The sequence below is a fragment of the Colobus angolensis genome, unplaced genomic scaffold, assembly GCF_000951035.1.
Source record: "Colobus angolensis palliatus isolate OR3802 unplaced genomic scaffold, Cang.pa_1.0 Scaffold52, whole genome shotgun sequence".
Classification (NCBI taxonomy): domain Eukaryota; kingdom Metazoa; phylum Chordata; class Mammalia; order Primates; family Cercopithecidae; genus Colobus; species Colobus angolensis.
The window spans coordinates 4,386,251-4,407,670 of record NW_012118710.1 but is presented as its reverse complement, the minus strand read 5'-3'; the positions used below and the strand labels follow the sequence as shown (position 1 = coordinate 4,407,670).

At 49.8% G+C, this 21,420-nt stretch overlaps 1 protein-coding gene across 1 annotated transcript in view; it reads right to left on the bottom strand.

Annotated features, from left to right (window-relative positions):
• FGFR1 (fibroblast growth factor receptor 1) overlaps positions 1-21,420 on the bottom strand; it is a 71,108-nt gene that overhangs the window by 21,757 nt on the left and 27,931 nt on the right. Inside the window, 6 exon segments of the mRNA XM_011960686.1 lie at positions 360-374; positions 1,106-1,362; positions 2,888-3,011; positions 4,696-4,868; positions 5,120-5,209; positions 6,445-6,711. Coding sequence (XP_011816076.1) covers positions 360-374; positions 1,106-1,362; positions 2,888-3,011; positions 4,696-4,868; positions 5,120-5,209; positions 6,445-6,711 — 926 coding nt within the window.

Here is a 21,420-nt window from a genome sequence, read left to right as displayed (position 1 = left end):
TTTTTTTGAGACAGAGTCTCACTCACTCTGTCACGCAGGCTGGAGTACAGTGGCATGATCTCAGCTCACTGCAACCTCCGCCTCCTGGGTTCAAGCAGTTCTTTTGCCTCAGCCTCCTGAGTAGCTGGGACTACAGGTGCCAACCACTACACACAGCTATTTTTTTGTATTTTTAGTAGAGATGGGGTTTCACCATGTTGGCCAGGCTGGTCTCAAACTCCTGACCTCAAATGATCTAAAGTGCTGGGATTACAGGCGTGAGCCACTGCGCCCGGCCTTCTTTCCCTTTTAGAAGGACAGAACAAGTGGACTTCAAAAGTCCAAAGCATTTGATTTAAAAAAAAAAAAAAAATCACTGCTTCAAATGGAATGTTCTATTTGTGTTTAACCCACTCCCTCCAGGACTAGAGCAGGGGTTGTGAGTGGGGACAGTGGCCAATGACCTACAGAGCAGTTTTAGCACCAGTAGCAAAGAGAAGAGAAGGGAGGGCCAGTATATCTCGGAGACAGCCAAGCCAGGGGAGGATGAGGTCTAACTCTGGGACAAAGAGGTAAACAACTTTCCCAGCTTCTGGTTCCTTCCTGTTGTGAGATCCACTGGAGATTTAGGCAATTACCTTCCCTGGATTAATGGAGCATTCAGGGACAATGAATGTCTGGGAGTGAGAGGAAAAAGGAAGAAAATGCCATTCATTACCCCTCATATGGCTTAGAATTTATAGGTGGCATTTGTTTTTCCAACTCTTCATAAAAGATGCTCTTATCATGCACCCCATTTGCCAGAAAGATTGTACGTAACTCAGGATGCAGGGCTAAGACTGGGAAATGCTTGTTGGAAAGGCTCTGGTTTTGGGCAATGAAAAGGCAGGCGTCCAAATGCCTTCCTCGCGTAGCTGACCCCAAAGCCCCAGTGACACTGCTCTCAAAAATTATTACAGACCAGCATCACCCATCCCTGCAGCCCTCTGTTCCCAGCTCACCTCCACTTTGTGACCTCTGTCACTAGTCCTGGGGGATGTGGCTAGATCCCTGCCGAGATGGAGTGTGTGTGCCTGAAGGGTGAGGAATGATCCCATTCGGGGGCACTGAGCCTACCCATAGGAACTTGAGCCCCCGAGACACTGGTCTCCTTCCCAGTAGACTGGCCCACGAAGACTGGTGCCGTGATTACCTTCAAGATCTGGACATAAGGCAGGTTGTCTGGACCAATCTTGCTCCCGTTCACCTCGATGTGCTTTAGCCACTGGATATGCGGCTGCGGGTCACTGTACACCTTACACATGAACTCCACGTTGCTACCCAGGGCCACTGTCTTGTTGGCGGGCAACCCTGCTTGCAGGATGGGCCGGTGAGGGGACCGCTCTGTGGAACAGGGGAGAGGAGGCGCTTGTCATGAGGACCTTGCCAGGACTAAAGAAGGGTAGGCTCACCTGCGTCCCACTTGGCTTTCCCAGTGATGGGTTGTAAATCTCCCAGCATTTCTGCTGAGCCCAGGCCTCTCAAAACAGAGCTGGGGAAAGGGACACCATCTCTTCAGGCCCTAAGCCATCAGGATCCTCCTTCCCAAGGCGGTCATATTTATAGTCACAGTAAATCGCTCATGCTTTCTCCTTTTTTTTTTTTTTTTTTTGAGACGGAGTCTTGCTCTGTCGCCCAGGCTGGAGTGCAGTGGCCGGATCTCAGCTCACTGCAAGCTCTGCCTCCCGGGTTCACGCCATTCTCCTGCCTCAGCCTCCTGAGTAGCTGGGACTACAGGCACCCGCCACCACACCCGGCTAGTTTTTTGTATTTTTTAGTAGAGACGGGGTTTCACCGTGTTAGCCAGGATGGTCTCGATCTCCTGACCTCATGATCCGCCCGTCTCGGCCTCCCAAAGTGCTGGGATTACAGGCTTGAGCCACCGCGCCCGGCCTCCTTTTTACTTTTTTTAGAGGCAGGGTCTCACTTTGTCACCCATGCTGGAGCACAAGGGTGTCTTCATAGCTCAATGCAGCTTGGAACTCCTGGGCTCAAGTGATCATCCCACCTCAGTAGCCTCAGTTACTCAGTTGGGACTACAAGTACATGCCACTGCACTAGGCTAATTGTTAAATTTTTTTATAGAGACAGGATCTCACTGTGTTGCCCAGGCTGGTCTCAAACTCCTGGCCTCAAGCAATCCTCCTGCCTTGGCCTCCTAAAGTCATGGGATCACAGGCATAAGTAATCCCATTACGCCACCTGGAGCTCATAAGCCACTGTGCCTGGCCACAATCTCCTTTTTAGACCATATTATCACAAGAAGAACACTGACTGAGAGACTCTGTACCCAGTGATCTCTAGGGAGTGATTTTCAGAACTCCTAGAAGGAAAACGCTGTGGTAATAGCTCCAAGAGGCTCAACATTCTTCCCAGAGTCTCCTGTGATGCCCTGAAGTTGGCACAGGTGTGCAGTTCTGCATTCGCAAGGTGTCTCACCTCTCTGAGCCTCAGTGCCTGTGCTCCTGTGCAGAGCTAGACTAATACCACCTACCTTGCAGGTGTGCCACAAGCATTACAGAGCAGGTATTTAAGGAGCCTGGCATATTGCTGGCATTAAGCGACAGCTCCTGTTGCGCTACATTTAACACCTCTCCAACAGCATCTCCTTCAGGACAGACTCTGAAACCACCTTCCTTGTCACAGTGACAACCAGCTTTGACACGTGTTACTGTCTGATCTTAACTCTATTTTACAGATAAGAAAAGTGAGACTCAAAAGGGAGAAGTACCTGCTCAAGGTGACAAAGCCAAGAAGTGCCAACCGCTATCCTGACTCTGCCCCTAAGAAACCTGGTCACCCCAGCTGTGTTCTCCAAGCCCAGCTCTTCCCGCTAAATGCATTCCTCCTGCTGCCTCTGTCCTCTTACCCACGACATCCAGCTGGTAGGTGTGGTTGATGCTGCCATACTCATTCTCCACAATGCAGGTGTAGTTGCCCTTGTCAGAGGGTACCACGGAGTCCATTATGATGCTCCAGGTGGCATAACGGACCTAAGGGGAAATGCCGAAGGGGTACTTTCAGGGTCTGAAGGAAAATGCAGGCAGAAGCCCCATGACAATGTTGGCACCCCGTGGCACCTGCCCTCCATATCAGAGTCTGGTGGCACAGGGCTCCAGGCTGCAGGGTTGGCTAGGACAAGGCGTGGATTGCCCCCTACCAGCCCGTTCACACTCTGCAAGGTGGTAGATGGGGTGTAAAGACTCCAGAAGTCTCCACTGTGACGTTCAAGGTCATTCGTGATCTGGACAGATGTGCCTTCTGCAAACACTTCCAAATACACCAGGAATGTTCCCAACTGTGCACCTCTCCTATTATACTAAGAATCCAGCCCCTGCTGCCCTTGACAGCTCATTTCAAAAACCATCTCCTCCAGTCCAGTCTCTGGTCAGAACCGTGCTCATCCTTTCCCCTGCCTACCAGAGCACTGATCACAGTCTGCTTTCTACGGTAGCCACCTATGGACATTTGACTCTGATGAGACTGGAAAATTTTTATGGGCAGGAACACTGTCTTGTAGCATTTAAAGCATGGTGTCTTACATGTAGTGAGTGCATGGTGAATTAATTTAAAACGTTTCTGGCTGGGTGCGGTGGCTCATGCCTGTAATCCTAGCACTTTGGGAGGCCCAAGTGGACAGATCACTTGAGGTCACGAGTTCAAGACCAGCCTGACCAACATGGGGAAACCCCATCTCTACTAAAAATACAAAAATCAGCCTGGCATGGTGGCCTGCACATATAATCCCAGGTACTCGGGAGGCTGAGGCAGGAGAATGGCATGAACCCGGGAGGCACAGCTTGCAGAGAGCCAAGATGGCATCGTTGCACTCCAGCCTGGGCGACAGAGCAAGACTCTGTCTATAAATAAATAAATAAAGAAATAAATAATGCTTACACCCTTTAAGTTGGTAATTTCACTTGTAACAATCTGTCCTAAGGAAGCACACTTAAAAACGCTGACAGAGATTCACTGCAACATTATTCATTATGGTGAAAAACCAGAAAATACCTAATATCACAAAATAGTTGATTAAATTATGGGACTTTTTTGTTGTTGTTTTTTGGAGACAGAGTCTCACTCTATCACCCAGGCTGGAGTGAAGTGACATGATCTCAGCTCACTGCAACCTCTGCCTCCCGGGTTCAAGCAATTCTCCTGCCTCAGCCTCCCGAGTACCTGGAATTACAGGAGCCTGCCACCACGCATGGCTAATTTTTTGTATTTTTAGTAGAGAGGTTTCACCATGTTGCCCAGGCTGGTCTCAAACTCCTGAGTTCAAGCAATCTGCCCGCCTCGGCCTCCCAGAGTGACAGGATTACAGGTGTGAGCCACTGTGCCCAGCCAAATTATGGGATTTAAAAATAATGGAATCTTACACGTTTCAAACATTCATGCTTGAAACATGTCATGAAAACACTCATGTTAACAAATGACAAGGCAAGGAAATTATTATACATGACGTGATCAACTATGTAAAAACCATATTACACAGGAAGTCGGAAGACTGAAGAAATTTTTAAACTTTATTTGAATTTTTTTGCATTTAAAAATTTTAATACATAACCTGTATAGGTAGAAAGTATTACTTAAAACAATGAAAAGCATGTAATCAGGACTTCCTAGCTCGGCCTCCCCTGTTCCCGTTACTCGACTTTCGCATGCACACACACATACCTTGTAGCCTCCAATCCTGTGGTCAGGTTTGAATTCTTTGCCATTTTTCAACCAGCGCAGTGTGGGGTTTGGGGTCCCACTGGAAGGGCATTTGAACTTCACTGTCTTGGCAGCTGGCACCGCATGCAATTTCTTTTCCATCTTTTCTGGGGATGTCCAATACGGAGCTACGGCTGCCCGGGGAAAGCCGAGAGAGACAGGCAGGGTGGGGAGGAGCAGTTGGTCAGGCTCAGGAGCAGGGCCCAGGCCAGGACCTGGGGGTGCCCTGCCCATCTGCCCAACACCTGTGAGCAGTGCCTGGCACTTAGCAGAACAGGCACCGTGACCCCATGTGCCCTCTCTTCCTCCCCTTTCAGCCTTCCCCTCCCCTCTTAAACCCAACTCCCAGACCCAAAGGGCAGTAAGATAGGAAACAGTGTCTCACGCATACGGTTTGGTTTGGTGTTATCTGTCTCTTTCTCCTCTGAAGAGGAGTCATCATCATCATCATCATCCTCTGAGGAGGGGAGAGCATCTATGGGAAGAAGAAGGGGCACTGAGGTTCCTCCTAGGGACCCCTAGATTTCACCAAGGCTAGTGCAGTTCCAGATGAACACAAACACCCTCCCCATGGGGATACCAGTCCCACTTCTCCCTTAGTGATGATCTCTTGGTGGGATGGAAACCATTTAAGAACAGTTCCTGTGTGTGCTTCCTTTCTTCCCCAAAGCACTGCTCCCACTGCCTGGAAGCCTTCACACTGGGTGGTTCCATCAGGGTCAGCTGTTCCTCTTTAACTTAATTCTGTCCTACATTCAAAGGCTCTCTCTCAACTTGTGGTACCACCTGGGTGTGCTGGTGCCAGGCAGCGTGTATTCTTCTTTGGACGGTTGACTACAGGGAAACCCAGGCAGGTCTAGACACATTGTGGCTAGATGCTATTTCCAAAGGATGGGCTAAACACTCCACAGTCAGAATTTTTCTAGCATGTGTCCACTAAGGTTTGGGGGCTGCCCTCCCTAACCAGAGCAGATAGGGCACCCAATATCCCGGCAGCTGCCAACACCTCTCCCCAGTAAGTATTCATTTCTTGTAAGAACAGGCTTGATACACATGTTATCTCACCCATCAGGGTTCATGCCAGATCTTTCTCCAGTCCTTCCTATCACCTTTGGGGATCTGGTGCCAAGTCCGCACCCTGAGGTGCAAAAATGGCATAAAGAAAATTTCAGCAATACTTCCTCAACTCCTAGTTTTGTGAAAGTCACATTCTAATAGTGGCAGGTTCCCAAGTTCACAGAGCTCCAGGGCTCCCTGGCTGCCCTCGCACAGCTCCCTTGCAGTGCACCTGGGTTCCTCTCCAGCAGAGCAGGGATCCCACCACCTGTTCGGGGGCTCTAATCACTAAGCCGAGTACCAAGTCCAAATGGCAAGGGAGTGATGGGGTGGAAGCTGGCCGAGCACCACTTAGCCTCCTGGAGATCTGGGCAAGCTGTGGTGGAAAAAAATCACAGGGTCTTAACATCCCAATAGCCCTGGCAATCACCTCCGAGGTGTGTCCTGGAAGCCCCAGATCTCCGGCCCTGGGGCCCACCCCACCTGGTCACCCCTCTGAGCCAAGCCACGCGGCAGGCAGGGAGCAATGTTAGTGGGCAGCAGTTTCTGAAGCAGAGTGGGGGCAGACCATGGAAGGGGAGGAGGTTCACCTTCCCCTGATACTGGCAGAGAGGGGTGGAGGGGGTGGGTCTAGGGCAGGGCTTGGCTACCAACCTGAAACATTGACGGAGAAGTAGGTGGTGTCGCTGCCCGAGGGGCTGCTGGTTACGCAAGCATAGAGGCCGGAGTCCGCGGGCACGGAGTCCTGCACCTCCACCTCCTCCCCTGTGATGCGGGTGCGGTTGCTTTCTGCCAGCTGCACCCCGTCCCGCAGCCAGTTGATGCTCTGCACATCGTCCTGCAGCCGACAGCGAAGCTGCAGCAGGTCACCGGGGTGGACCAGGAAGGACTCCACTTCCACAGGGGCTCCCCAGGGCTGGGCTGCAGCCACCACGGGGCCGGGAAGGGAGGCCAAGGGGCGAGAGAGGAAGACAGGGAGAGGGGAGGAGGGGAGAGACAAAGGGAATTACGCTGGCCACACGGAGCCGCACCGTCCCGGGCATCACTTACTGGAGGCTACTGAGCCGGGGCAGTGGGAATTGGAGCATGGGTCAGTGGGGAAACAGCTGGCTGCCTGGGAACCCCCATCTCTTTTCCACCCCACTCCTCCAAAAGTCAAAGGAAGAAAGAGGCAAAGTTAGGAAGCAGCTGTAGCAGCATTAAGCAGATTACATTTCATTTCCCTCCATCCTAAGGGGAAAGGTCGGCCCTCCCCAGGACTTCTTTGTGTCCGGAGTTGACCCTTCCCCAGACACTCAGTTCTTTGCCAAGATCCCCACTTGCCAGAGGAACACCCCATTTCTTTTGGGATAGCTCAGCCTCACCCTTCCCTAGCAACAGCTGAACAAACCCCGCCCTTCAAAACCCTAGCAGCCCCTGCCCAAGTCGAGAGAAGGCAATTTGTCAACCCGGGGCTGACCAGGATGTGTATGATTCGGCGAGGGTGGGGGTCTCGCCCCCGACACGTCAGATGCACATGTTGTAGGGGGAGCAGCCCAAAGAGAGGTCAGCTCAGGGAACCTCTCGCTAACAGGTGTCAGGGCAGGGGATTTGGAGCTGTTGACTATATTAGAACCAGAGGCCACAGCTGCCATAAAACCCACACTTGCTCTGGCAGCAGGAGCTGTCACACACAAAGGTCCTTTCTCCTTAGCGCTCTGCCTGGGCACACCCTTTCAGGACCCCCACCATCCACTCTCCCTCCCCGTGCCCCGTCCTTCTCTGTCCCTGGGTGGCAGTGCTGGACCCACCGGGGTGTCCGCACCTCACACAAGATCTGATACTGCCAAGAGCACCTGTCCCTCCCCTGACCAGTGCCTCTTCCCACACGCATTCAAGAAGGCCCGTGGCCCAGACACACCTGAGTCCACCATGCTGGGCTGTTACCCAACTCCTGAACACACCCCTCTGCACTCACGAGGGGAAATGAAGTTTCTATTTCCTTTTAGGATGTTCAAACGTACTCCTGGCATCTTCCACCTCTCACCTACCACCCACATCCCACCCACAGCCTTGGAGAGAACTTTTCTCACCATCTGTTCACCCTAAGAGACTCTGGAGAACAACTGTCGCTCCCCAATGCGATGCACAGGGCTCTGAAATAGCATGCTCTCCCTCAGCCCCTGCTGTGGCTCATGGCAGCCCCAGTGGCCACAGAGCCCCCGATTGTTTCTGTCCAGCTCTCAATACTCACTCTTCTGTCTCAGCCTAGTTGTTGACTTCTCCTCGAGGGCGGTGCTAACTCTGAGTCTGGGTTAGGTGCCCTCCCCTTCCTGGCACCTGTCACACTGAAGGGCAGTCCTCTTTCCGAACCTGAGTGTGCGGATGTGTCATCGGTACCTTCAAATCCCCAGCGTCTACCATGATGCCTGGCGCCCAGGAAATGCTTGCTCAATAAATACCACATATGCAGTCACCCTGGCTCTTCACTGCTTTCCTTTCTAATCTCCCTTTTCTCTTTCACTCCCCCTTATTTGAAAGAGAGTCTTTCTGAAGTGCTCAGCAGGCTTCCGCTAGAAACCTTAAAAATGAAAATAGGTGTCCCGCGCATCAGAAGTGACCAGCAACTGACAGGGACTGACAGTGGTTTCTCTCACGGGGGCTGAGGTTGCAGGCCCAGTCCTGCATTGACCCATGGGCTTTATCTTAAATAAGAGTTGTCAGACACAAGGGTGCTGCTTTAAAAGGGCTCAGAAACCAGTAGGCTTGCACACGTTTATTTTTGTGAGTCCGGTCAAGGGGAACACCACAAAGGTGAGTAGACCACACAACTGATTAAAAATAAGCTTTTGTGGGCCTTAGAAGAAGTTATTCTTTCCATTTTTAATGGTCTGTGGTTTTGCCAAATGAAGGTAGGGGAAAAGCAGTTTAGACTCGACTCTTAAGGAACAGAGCAGACACTCCTAGTGATCAAATCTCATTTCCCTCAAATGACCTCAGTGATTAAATATTTTGCAGCTTGTGATCTGTGCAACCCGTTGGTTAGGAGTAAACTTGAATTCTTACCCTCTGGCAACCCAAGGCCTATTGCAGCCTGGTCCCAGAGAAAAAAGCAGGTCCCAAAGACAAAAACGTAACAAAAAGAACCCCCAGGCATTTATTTCCCCCTAAGAGAAAGCAGCAAAGGAACACTGGCCCTGGTGAGACCCGCTCTAGCTGATACCAGCTTGGATCCGTACCTTCCTGATGGTCCCAACCAGAACTGATGGTCCCAACCAGAACGTGCAAACAAAACTCCACTATACGTGATCTCTAAAAGCCTCAAGAACCAGCTCACTTTCCTCCTGATGCAAGCTTAGACCCCAGTTCCCTTCCAAATGTGGCTCAGGTATGCTCTGTCCTCTCCCTTTCCCAGAACCATCTCGGGATAATTTTTTTTTTTTTTTTTGAGATGGAGTTTCACTCTTTTGCCCAGGCTGGGGTGAAGTGGTGCGCAGCTCACTGCAACCTCCGTCTCCTGGGTTCAAGCGATTCTCCTGCCTGAGCCTCCTGAGTTGCTGGGATTACAGGTGTGCGCCAACACACCCAGCTAATTTTTGTATTTTTAGTAGAGATGGGGTTTCACCACGTTGGTCAGGCTGGTCTAAAACTCCTGACCCCGTGATCTGCCTGCCTCGGCCTCTCAAAGTGCTGGCATGATCCACCACACCCGGTGGGGATAATCCTTTAAACGGCCTCCCTGAGGCTGCAGCTCAGACTTCCACTTCCAAGCCGTCATGTGCTTGACATTATTTTTCTGATCAAAATCTACCCTGTGTACTGAATAAAATTCACATCCCTGCCTCACCTTCAAGACTTCCTGCAATCGGCTTCCACTCTCTCCAGCCAACTCCATTCTCTCTACCAGGGGCTGTCCCTCCCCACCACCACCCTCCCCTCACTCCCCATCAGGATGCTTTCAGCCCCAGCTGCATCCTCCCTGGCATGGCAAAGCTTACTCCATCCGGAGGACTGTCAGCGCCACTCCAAAGTCCTCCTGCCTCAAACTACTCAAAGTCCACCATCCAAAATGTCCAGGGACTGGGCGCAGTGGCTTATGCCTGCAATCCCAGCACTTGGGGAGGCTGAGGCAGGCGGCTCACTTGAGCCCAGGAGTTCAAGACCAGCCTGGGCAACATAGTGAGACCTTGTCTCTACAAAAAAATTTAAAAACTAGCCAGACTTGGTGGCACATGCCTACAGTCCCAGCTACTCGGTGGGCTGAGACAGGACTGCTTAAGCCCAGGAGTTGGAGGCTACAGTGAGCTATGATCACGCCACTGGGCAATAAAGACCCTTTTTTTTTTTTTAAAGACAGAGTTGCTTTGTTGCCCAGGCTAGAGTGCAGTGGCACAATCTTGGCTTGCTGCAACCTCTGCTTCCCAGGTTCAAGCCATTTTCCCACTTCAGCCTCTGGAGTAACTGGGACTACAGGCATATGCCACAATGCCTGGCTTATTTTTGCATTTTAGTAGAGACGGGGTTTCACCATGTTGGCCAGGCTGGCCTCGAACTCCTGACCACCCGCCTCGGTCCTTGCATCTTCAGTTAGCAAGTGCTGGGATTACAGGTGTGAGCCACTGCACCCAGCCAGACCCTGTCTTAAAACAAAACAAGAAACTAGGAAGCCTTGTTTAAAACATCTCATCTCTAATTTTCTGTAAAACAGTTACTGTCTGAACCACACAAATTCACACTCAGTTACATTCTATTTTGTATTGTTTCTATTTTTTTAAACAGCAGACAGGTAATTCACATGCTGTAATATTCATCCATTTAATGGTTTTTGTATATTCAGAGTTGTGCAATCATTCACCACAATCACACTTTAGAACATTTTTACCATCCCCCGCACCTCAAAAAATGCCTGACCCATAGTAGTCACTCCTCCATCCCCTATTCCCAGTCTAAGCAACCACTAATCTGCTTTCTGTCTATGGATTTGGCTATTCTAGATATTTCGTATCAGTGGAATCATACAATATGTGATGTTTTGTGACTGGCTTCTTTCACTTAGCATGTGTTCACGCTTCCTCCATGTTATAGCATAGAATCAGCACTTTGTGGCCGGGCGCGGTGGCTCAAGCCTGTAATCCCAGCACTATGGGAGGCCGAGACGGGCAGATCACGAGGTCAGGAGATCGAGACCATCCTGGCTAACACAGTGAAACCCTGTCTCTACCAAAAATACAAAAAAAAAACTAGCTGGGCGAGGTGGCGGGCGCCTGTAGTCCCAGCTACTCCGGAGGCTGAGGCAGGAGAATGGCGTAAACCCGGGAGGCGGAGCTTGCAGTGAGCTGAGATCTGGCCACCGCACTCCAGCCTGGGTGACAGAGCAAGACTCCGCCTCAAAAAAAAAGAAGAATCAGCACTTTGTTCCTTTTAATGACCTAATAATATTCCATTGTGTAGATATACCACATTGCAGTCCTCAATTGACATACACTGGGTATAATGTTTCTTTTTTAAAATAGTAAGTTAAAGTTTCAACATGTTGCCCAGGTTGGTCTTGAACTCCTAGACTCAAGCAATCCATCCACCTCGACCTCCCAAAGTGTTGGGATTACAGGCGTGAGCCACTGCACTCAACCCATATTGCTGCTTTTTTTTTTCCTTTTTAAACAACCGCTAATCAATTTATTAAAATAGTTGACTTTGAGCATCTGCAATGGTGACTTCCACCTCAATTCCTGGCTCAATACTGATGGATGTCAACTGCTTAACAATCTCAGAAGGACTGTGAAAGTCAGTGGGTAGCTGGTGGATTCTCATCTAGAAACGATCCATGACTCTGAACTTTCACCACAAGGAGATTTTCTTAGAGTGAGTCTCGAAGCCTTGGCAGGCATTCAAACTGATCCCTTCACCTTGACATTCTTTTCCTTTCCTCCTCTGAATCAAGTCAGCACACACTTTCTCCAGGGATTTTATGCTGTGGCTCATTAGAGGGATTCAAATTTGGTGAATGGTCACCTCCAGCTTCACAGGTGATTTTGGTATCTTTAAAAGCCATGGCTGCAGTGCGACTTCCTGACTGACTTGTTCAGAACAAGTGAGGAGCAGGAGCGGGTGGACTGCAACTCCACACCACCTACGACTGCATCTTTCTCAAAGAGCTGTATTGCTTCTTTTTTTTTTTTTTGAGACAGAATTTCACTCTTGTTGCCCAGGCTGGAGTGCAATGGCGTGATCTCGGCTCACTGCAACCTTTGCCTCCTGGGTTCAAGCAATTCTCTTGCCTCAGCCTCCCGAGTAGCTGGGATTATTACAGGCATGTGCCACCACGCCCGGCTAATTTTGTATTTTTAGTAGAGATGGGGTTTCACCATGTTGATCAGGCTGGTCTTGAACTCCTGACTTCAGGTGATCCACCCGCCTCAGCCTCCCAAAGTGCTGGGATTACAGACGTGAGCCTCCGTGCCTGGGGTATTGCTTCTTTTTATTTTTTTATTTTTATTTTTTGAGACAGAGTCTCGCTCTACCACCCAGGCTGGCGTGCAGTGGCAGGATCTCGGCTCACTGCAAGCTCCGCCTCCTGGGTTCACGCCATTCTCCTGCCTCAGCCTCCTGAGTAGCTGGGACTACAGGCGCCCGCCACCATGCCCAGCTAATTTTTTGTATTTTTAGTAGAGAAGGAGTTTCACCGTGTTAGCCAGGTTGGTCTTGATCTCCTGACCTCGTGATCCGCCCGCCTCGGCCTCCTAAAGTGCCGGGATTATAGGCATGAGCCACCGCACCCGGCTTGTATTGCTTCTTAATTGTCCAAAATGTCCAAGTCTCTCCTAGGAATTAGCAAGCAATTCAGCACAGGCGTACCTGTTATAATTTTCCCACAGTGCCTAACAAGGTCAAAAAACCCAGAGACTACTCAATAGGTCCAGAACTGAATCCATCATCTGGCAAAAGGTAATTTTCAGAGGAACAAAAAATCAGCCTAACCTCAGGTTCTAGCGGCTTTTTTCCATGGCTAGGAGTGCTCTTGGTGTGTGTCAGGTTCTCCGTTTACAAAGCAGGGATGATGCCACTTTCTTATAGGAGGAGATGGAACCAACTGCTTGTATGCTTTCCAGGCCCTGCTTGACCGCGTCACTACCCTGTCCAGTGGCCCTGACCTTGGGGAATTCTATGTAAGGTGGCTGATTTGGGGGCATGACTGCTCACTAGCACCCTGCAATTACCAGTCAGTACTTTCCATTCGCTTTTGGTCTTTGCAGTGTCCTTCACTTATGTCGTCATTAGAAAGGTTCCTGCCTCTTCAGCTCCAGTTGCCCTGAGTCAACTCAGGTTCTCTGGTCAAGACCAACAGGCCAGGGTGTCCATTAGCAAGAGGACTGGCCAAGAAGACTTTTATTGGACTAGCCAAGAAAGATGAAGAAAAGAAAGCCACTTTATTGTTCAGTCACTTGAAACCAGCATTCCAACTCTTGGAGAACCTGACTGATTGGAATCAGATACAAAGGTTGTCCTCAAAATGCACAATGGGGATGCTGAGAGGAAAGCGGCACCTAAACACTTGCTTTATGCATCTGTTTCCTGAGAGATGAGCTGGGGAGTGGAGGCTGGAGGGCATCTGGTATCTGGATTCCCTGGTGACCTAGCCTGAGGCTGAAAAACACTGGCTGTTCACTATTACAGGTTCAAGGTGCCATGGGTTAACAATGCATTGTGGACTGGGTGTGGTGGCTCATGCCTGTAATCCCAGCCCTTTGGGAGGCCAAGGTGGGAGGACTGCTTGAGGCTAGGAGTTCAAAACCAGCCCTGGCAACATAGTGAGACCCTGTCTCTGCAAAAAATAAAAAAATCAGCCAGGCATAGTGGCGCATGCCTGTAATCCCCAGGTACTTGGGAGGCAGAGGAAGGAGGATCCCTTGAGTTCAGGAGCTCAAGGCTGCAGGAGCTATGATCTTGCCACCGCACTCCAGCCTGGGCAACAGAGACCCTGTCTCAACAACAAAAAAAGTGCGTTGTGGAAAAAAAGGTGCCTTATGCTTTGATGCCAACAGAATGGAGTCACTCTTCTCACCAACAGGAGTGGGAAAGTCAGGGTTAGGGTTTGACTTAAACATCATTAGAGGACTCAGGCTGCTGATCTCATTACCACACAGGTTCCTGGGTCAAAGCAGCTGGCAGCAGGTGGACCTTGCGAATTTGTGCAGGCTGCAACCAGTGATCCTTTTAGTGCGAGTGACAGGGATTCATATATCAAACCCACCCTGCTTCTCTAAGGTGTCTCTATCCCCTAAGAAAGAATTAGGAGCCCACCAGAGACCCACACTTTTTGGTAATCCTCAAGGAAGCAGCTAGAAAGGACAGAGGCAGGGGTGGGAGGAGACTTTCCCATGGTGCTTTCAAGTTCAAGGATAATGAGGCGCTACTGAGTCCCTCTTCCCTTCCTACTTTCCCCCCAAATACTGCAGGCTTGTAATCCCAACAAGCCAACAGGTATGGCATTTTGCTTCTGGCAGGACTGGACAAAAATCTCCCAGTCATTTAGAAGGCAGTTCTGGGATCTTGGCTCACTGCAACGTCCGTCTTCCAAGTTCAAGTGATTCTCGTGCCTCAGTCCCCTGAGTAGCTGGGACTACAGATGAGCGCCACCACACCCGGCTAATTTTCTATTTTCAGTAGAGATGGGGTTTTGAACTGGCCAGGCTGGTCTTGAACTCCTGACCTTAAGTGATCCGCCCACCTCGGCCTCCCAGTTCTTGATTCTAAATCTGTGTCTTCCACCAGTCATGGGCTCTATAAAAGGTGAAGGAATGGAACCATGAGAGGTCCAAACCCATACAAACCTTGCTATTCTTATGAGAAGATGAGACCCCAGTTCTCAAAAATCCAAGAAGACAGGGAACTTTCTTCAACATAGCTACCATTAGGTGACTCTGGGAGCCCTTGTCACTGTGCAAGGAGAAATGGGTGAAACAAAGGTCCAGAAGGCATGTGTCTTGCCCTAACAGGGGGGCTAAGATTTGCATAGCACCTTAATATGGATGAAGATTTTATATTGCAACATGAGACTACTGGAGAATGTGAGGACCAAGTACAGGCAGGTCCAGCACTGGCTCTGACGTCATGAAACATAAAGAAAAGTATCAGCAGTGAGAGTAGAGGTTGGACAAAATGACAGGGAAGGGAGAGGGGAGGATTTAGATGAGAGATGAAATGTCTGGGGGGGAACACAAGAGAATGAAGTGCTTACAGGTATGGCTGTGCCCTGGTCTGAGGGGCAGTGGGAGATAAGGCCAGGCTGTACAGCCAGCCAGGAACAGAAGGTTCATGGGAGAATAACAAATAATGATTTCAATTTGTAAGCTGAGGGATAGAACAGAGCCACCAAAGATATCCCAGGGAACACACCTCTCTGCAGAGACTATGAATGCAGGGCATTCATTCCACATGGACAAACACACCTGAAAATGTATTTTGAAATACCACTTCACCAGCCTGGTCCCATAGCAGCCACTCTGGTCTGGAAGTTATCCATCCCCAAACCCCACAACTTAACAGGAACCCAGTGAAGAATAACAACATATTTACATAGCACTTTGCAATTTACCATGTGCCTTCCCATATATTATCTAGGGATCCATAAACATCTGAGTAAACAGCAGTACTACTACTGGCCAATATTTCCAGCATGCTCACTATATCCCATAGGCTGCACAAAGCTTTTAACACAGACCCTCCCATTTCATCCTCATAGGAACCTTATGAGGTTGATCCTACTACGATTTCTATCTCACGGATGCGGAGGCTTACTACATACCAGCATAGTTCTCAGCATGCGTTAACTTAGAATCTTGTGAAGTATTTAAGAGCTAGAATTATTAGTATTATTATTTTTTATTATACTTTAAGTTCTAGGGTACATGTGCACAACGTGCAGGTCTGTTATATATGTATACATGTGCCATGTTGGTGTGCTGCACCCATTAACTCCTCACTTACATTAGGTGTATCCCCTAATGCTATCCCTTCTCCCTCCCCCTTGTTATCTTCAGGCCTGGTGGCTCATGCCTGTAATCCTAGCCCTTTGAGAGGCTGAGGTGGGTGGATCACCTGAGGTCAGGAGTTTGAGACCAGCCTGGCCGACATGGTGAAACCCTATTTCTACTAAAAATACAAAAAATCAGCCAGGCGTGGTGGTGCATGCCTGTAATTCCAGCTACTTGGGAGGCTGAGGCAGGAGAATCACTTGAACCTGGGAGGCGGAGGTTGCAGTGAACCGAAATCACACCACTGCACTCCAGCCTGGGTGACAGACCCAGACTTCATCTCAAAAAAAAAAAAGGAATTATTATCTTCAGAGGGGAAACTGGGGCACAGAAAGATTTGGGATTTGTCCAAGATGGCCCAGCTAGGTTGTTAAGTGGCAGAGCTGGGATTCAAACATAGGGAGCCTGGTTCTCCAGAATCCACATACATCCAGAGTCCAGCTTTACTGCTTTGCAAGGTAGCCTCAACCTTCACAGTGTCTTGACGTCCCCAGGTGAGGAAGCCCTTCTGGCTCAGCTCTTTGATTCTGTCTAATGGCACCCCTGCATCCTACCTCCTCACGTGAGATTCTGAAGTTGGTTGCTTTGGCCTTGTCCTCCCCTCCTTCCCTCATTTCCTCAAGCCCATAGCTCGTATCAATCATTACCTTACAGTTCAGTGCTTTTAATTATAAAATGCACTCTCCTGCCTCTGCGAGTCCAGCAGGCTGGGCTGTCCAAATGTGGCAGGTGAGAAAATGGGGGAGGTGTTCGTTGTGATTGCGGCAGACTCAAGACCAGTAACAATGCCCCATTTTGGCACTGCACTTAATATTTCATAGGGCCTGCTTCTTCATGTACAGGTGACTTGTGTTCCTTCCCATTTAAACAGGGAAACACAGAGCTTAAGAGATGGCTCCCAAAGTCACAAAACAAGGACAAGCTCTAGAGGCTGCATCTGCTGGGTCCTGGCCCCTCCACTGTGTACAGCTTCTCTCCCAGGGCTCAGTCCAACCAGCACTGTCACAGCACACAGGGTGATGAGGGGTGGCCCACTCCAGGTCTGTGCCACTCTACCTGGACCACAGGAGACAGCACCCTGCCTCCCCTGTCCTCAGCTCAATCCCCAGCAGTCACCTGACACCTTCTCTCTTCTCGAGCCCCTCACCCTTGATTACAGCTTACAGCTGATGACCCCTGATGACCCAGTGAGAAGATTAAGAACACGAGGCAAAAGAGCTGGTCCGCCCTCCCTCTTGGGCCACATCCTCAGGACTGCACAGGGCTCACAGGGGTCCCGGCTTTCAAGCCCTGACTGCTCCAGACCTGGCTGCTGCCTCCTGTCCGCCCCCCAACTCAAACACTCCATGACAGTCCCAGCTGGTCTGGAGCCTCTCAACCACCTCCTCTCCCACCCTCGTTTGGCCACTACTCCAGTTCCACCTCCCCAGTGGAGCCAACATCCCCACTGCTCCTTTGATTTTCCTTTTCCTCTCCTACAGGCCTTTATCCTTCTCTCTCTCCAACAAGCAATCATCTCCATCACTTTCCTAGGCCTTAAAACTCACTCTTCTGAGACTGGCCAAACTGCATTCTCCACCTCTCCCCAACATGAATGTGCCTTCCCCTAGAGCTGAAAATGTTCATGGCTATGTCTTGCACTTAGTCATGTTGCTGGGGTGCTGGGCTGATGGTAGGTATTTGTCTTACCTACTCTGTGTTCTACACTCCAAAGGGCTTAGGGCTTAGATAACTGACCCAACAAAATCCAGGTATCCTCCATTAGCGTGATGTCTCAGGGTAGCAATTTCTATCACCCCTATTCCATCTTTTTGATTTCTGGGTTAAAAAAATTAGAGAGAAAGGCTAAACTCGCCAGCAACACAGGGAAAACTGGTGGTCCAGAAATGTTTACAGTCTTGGTATAAACTCCCCAGAGATAAATGAGGGGGCAATTGTGGGTGGGGGAGGAACTCGGGGTGGCTTTGAAAGCAACTTAAAAGGAGCACAGAACAGCACAGCAGGACTCCAGGGCCCTCTGCAGAGGTTTTTTTATTACATTATTTTGGCTTTGAAATGGAACTGAAAACTTACCTTTGGCTGGCAGGACCCGGCCAGAGTGCAGAAGCGTCTCACTGGCTCACAGCTACCACCCTACAATGGTTCGGGTGGAGGAAGCCCAAAAAATACGTATTGCCCTCAACTCTCGGATCCCCAAATAGAAGGAGAGCTGCAAAAATGGGGTGCACAGGTATGCATGGAAGGAGAGCCAGGAGCACCAAATCAATTAGCAGGGCCTGACGCCCAGGGCCAGCAGCGTCCACAGCCCCCCCGACCCAGGGGATTTGGAGAAGCACTTTTTTTTTTTTTTTAAATTGAAGAAAGTGAAAAGAGTAAGAAGGGACATTTTGCATGCAAATGGGCCACTGCCAGAAGAGCCCATTAAAATGTAAAAACTCTACATTCAGCCTGACAAAACGGTGCAAACTGCTGTGTTTGCCAGAGGGCCGGCAATAAAGCTCACAACAAAGGGGCCGGGGGACAATGGCGGGCTGAATGGCCTCTGCCAGCAGGTCCCCCCGCGCGTTGCCATGGGGATCCCACCGGGGCTTACTAAAGGTATTTCCTGAGGAGAAAGGCAGAGCACACAGGCCCAGGCAGCCCGGCTAATCCTGACAGGAAGCCATGGCCATTCAGCAGCCCAGGGGCTTGGGGCCCGGAGTTTTGTTTTGTTTTTATTAAAAAAAGATTTCGGCCTTTTGTGTGTCCCACCTCGTCACTGTAATTTAGTGCTGAGCCGCCTGCACTGGCCAAAGCCACAGCCAGGACCCTGCACCCGCCCCAAGACCCCCCAAAAACAGATCCCCCTGAGCTGGGCAGCAAGACACGCGTAGAATCCCACTTGGGAATCCCAGGCGGAAAGCGCTCTTGGCCTGAGAGTTGTGTGTGGATCTTAAAAGACAGAGGGACTCTGGGTGTTGTAAGGGATAACACAGCCTCAGAACTGAGTTTGGGGCTCAAGCTTCTATGCACTGGTTCATCTGATGCCTCCTTCAAATCTGTACTTTTTTCCCCTAGGGATTTTGCCACCTTTCTCCAATCGGCACCAGTGTCCCCCACCTCCTCCCTACCTCTCACAAGGGGGAGTTCACTCCCTTGTTGGGAGAAGGACTGTAATTAAGTGATTAACAAAGGAATGCACCCAAGAGTTGTCTTAAAAGAAATTTCCCTCCCTCCTCCCTCTCTCCCCAACAAAAGTTCTCACCCCATTGTTTACTGATATTAAGGACACAGCTGTACAGAAAACTCTTACTACACCCATTCGCTCAACCTATTCCCAATACGCTTTGCTTCTCTCCCTCCTATCTAAACAAGAAGAAAGCATTGCTCTGGAAAGAGGGAAGTTCACTCACTCATCCAAGAAGAGCAAAGGTAGATGCCCTGTGGCTATGGGGGAGGGCCGTCCAAGCTCACAGTTCCTAGAAGTTTGTGTTACCATTTCACATTTGGCACCAGAATCCAGCCTTGGCAGATTCAGGGAAGGGAGCCAAGGACACAGCTGGCGGTGGAGACAGAAACTCCTGTGTGACAACTGCCCCCTAGGACACAGTTTAGGGTCAATTAACACTTCCTGAACAACTTGCAAATGGAAAGAGCCATCCCCAATGAAGACTGAAAAATGAGAGGCTCAACTCATCCAGTATGACTTGAACTCAAGCCGATCAGTGTTTGCAAAGCCCATGCTGTTGCATCTAGACCTCCACCCAGAAACATGTTTTGGGCCTGGCATTTTAATAGAAACAGAGAGAGGAAAACATACTAGTTCGGAGGCATTAGGACTATGACTGGCAACTGCCCTGGATACCTTGGGACGCTTCTAAGGCCATATTGGGTGGGTCCTATCTTGGGAAAAGAAGTTGGGGCATCTGCACGATGATAGAAAGCTCCCAGGTTCTGGTAAGGACCACTTAGGTGGACTGTAAGTTGGGGAGATCTAAACACTCAGGTTGGGGGAGGGGTCTTCTCTTGCCTTTATTATAATATAAATCACATCCTAAACTCCAAGTAAAATTTAACTCGTCATCACCTGTGACAGTGCGTAAGAACATCTTCCACCAAGTTGTTAGCTAAAGTGGGGTGTGTGTGTGTGTGTGTGTGTGCGTGCGCGCGTGTGTGTAGGGGTCCCACTGCTGCAGGGGAGCTGTGACAGTGCGTAAGAACATCTTCCACCAAGTTGTTAGCTAAAGTGGGGTGTGTGTGTGTGTGTGTGTGTGTGCGTGCGCGCGTGTGTGTAGGGGTCCCACTGCTGCAGGGGAGCTCAGACCCTCCCACCACTGGCCCAGTGCCCAGGCCTCCCAGCCATGTGTCTGCAGCTGCGACCTGTCATGCACTTCCTGGTCTGGGTTCTGTAATGGAAAGATCATTAACAGTGGGGGAGGGTGGAAAGATGAATCAACGGGGAAGAGGTAACCCTGCAGCTCCCACTCTCCACTGAGCTCTGACCTTAAAGTTCGGTCAGGTTCCTTAAAGAAAAAGAATGTATCGCCCTCCCCCTACCTCTCCCAGCTGGGGCCTCTTGAACAACCTCCCCTCCCTCAAACTCAGCAGAAATTGTATGGGGAAGGAAACGCCAGCAGCTGGGCAGGGAAAACTTGCCGTTCCCTAAACTTGCTGATGAATTAGTAGAGGCTTCAGCTGTTTCAGGATGTGTCTTCTGGTCCCCCAAGCCTGCCATGGGTGCTTGAGCTCACAGTTCACCTGGAATCTCAGCTCCCCAAGTGCCTGCCATCTCCCCGCAATCCTGTCTCATCCCTGCAATGGTGGGGCTGGGTCACAGCCTCTCCAGGGTGGAGAAAGGAATGGGCTTCATAAAGTTATTTTTCTTTCCCACCATAAAGAAATTCCCTCATGGTTTTACACGATGAGACTAAAGACAATAAAACATCCTTTGAAAATGAAAAGGTGTGGAACAGTGGTTACCAGGGGGCTGGAAGAAGGGAGAAGAGGGAGTTAGCGTTGAACAGGTAGGGTGTCGGAGAAGGTGAAATGGATGGTGGTGATGGCTACACAACGTGAATAAACTTAATGCCACAGAACTCTACACTTAAAAATGGTGAAAATGCACCACAAAGAAATGATAAATATTTAAAGTGATGGATACAATACAGCAATTACCATGATTTGGTCGTTACATAATGTGTGCGTGGATCAAAACATCATACTGCACCAGACGATTATACATAACCATTACACGTCAATTACAAATTTAAAAATTGGTCGGGCACGGTGGCTCACACCTCTAACTCCAAAACTTTGGGAGGCTGAGGTGGGAGGATTGCTTGAGTCCAGGAGTTAGAGATCAGCCTGAGCAACAAAGTGACACCTCATCTCTACAAAAAAAAAAATGAACAAAATTAGCCAGGCATGGTGGTGTGCACCTGTAGTCCCAGCTACATGAGGCTGAGGTGGGAGGACCTCTTGAGCCTGGGAGGCTGAGGTTGCAGTGAGCTGAGATAGCAACACTGCACTCTAGCCTGGGTGACAAAGTGAGACTGTGTCTCAAAAAAAAAATACATAATCAATTAACTTAAAAAAAAATAGAAAGTTAAAATGGTTAATTTTATGTTACATATATTTT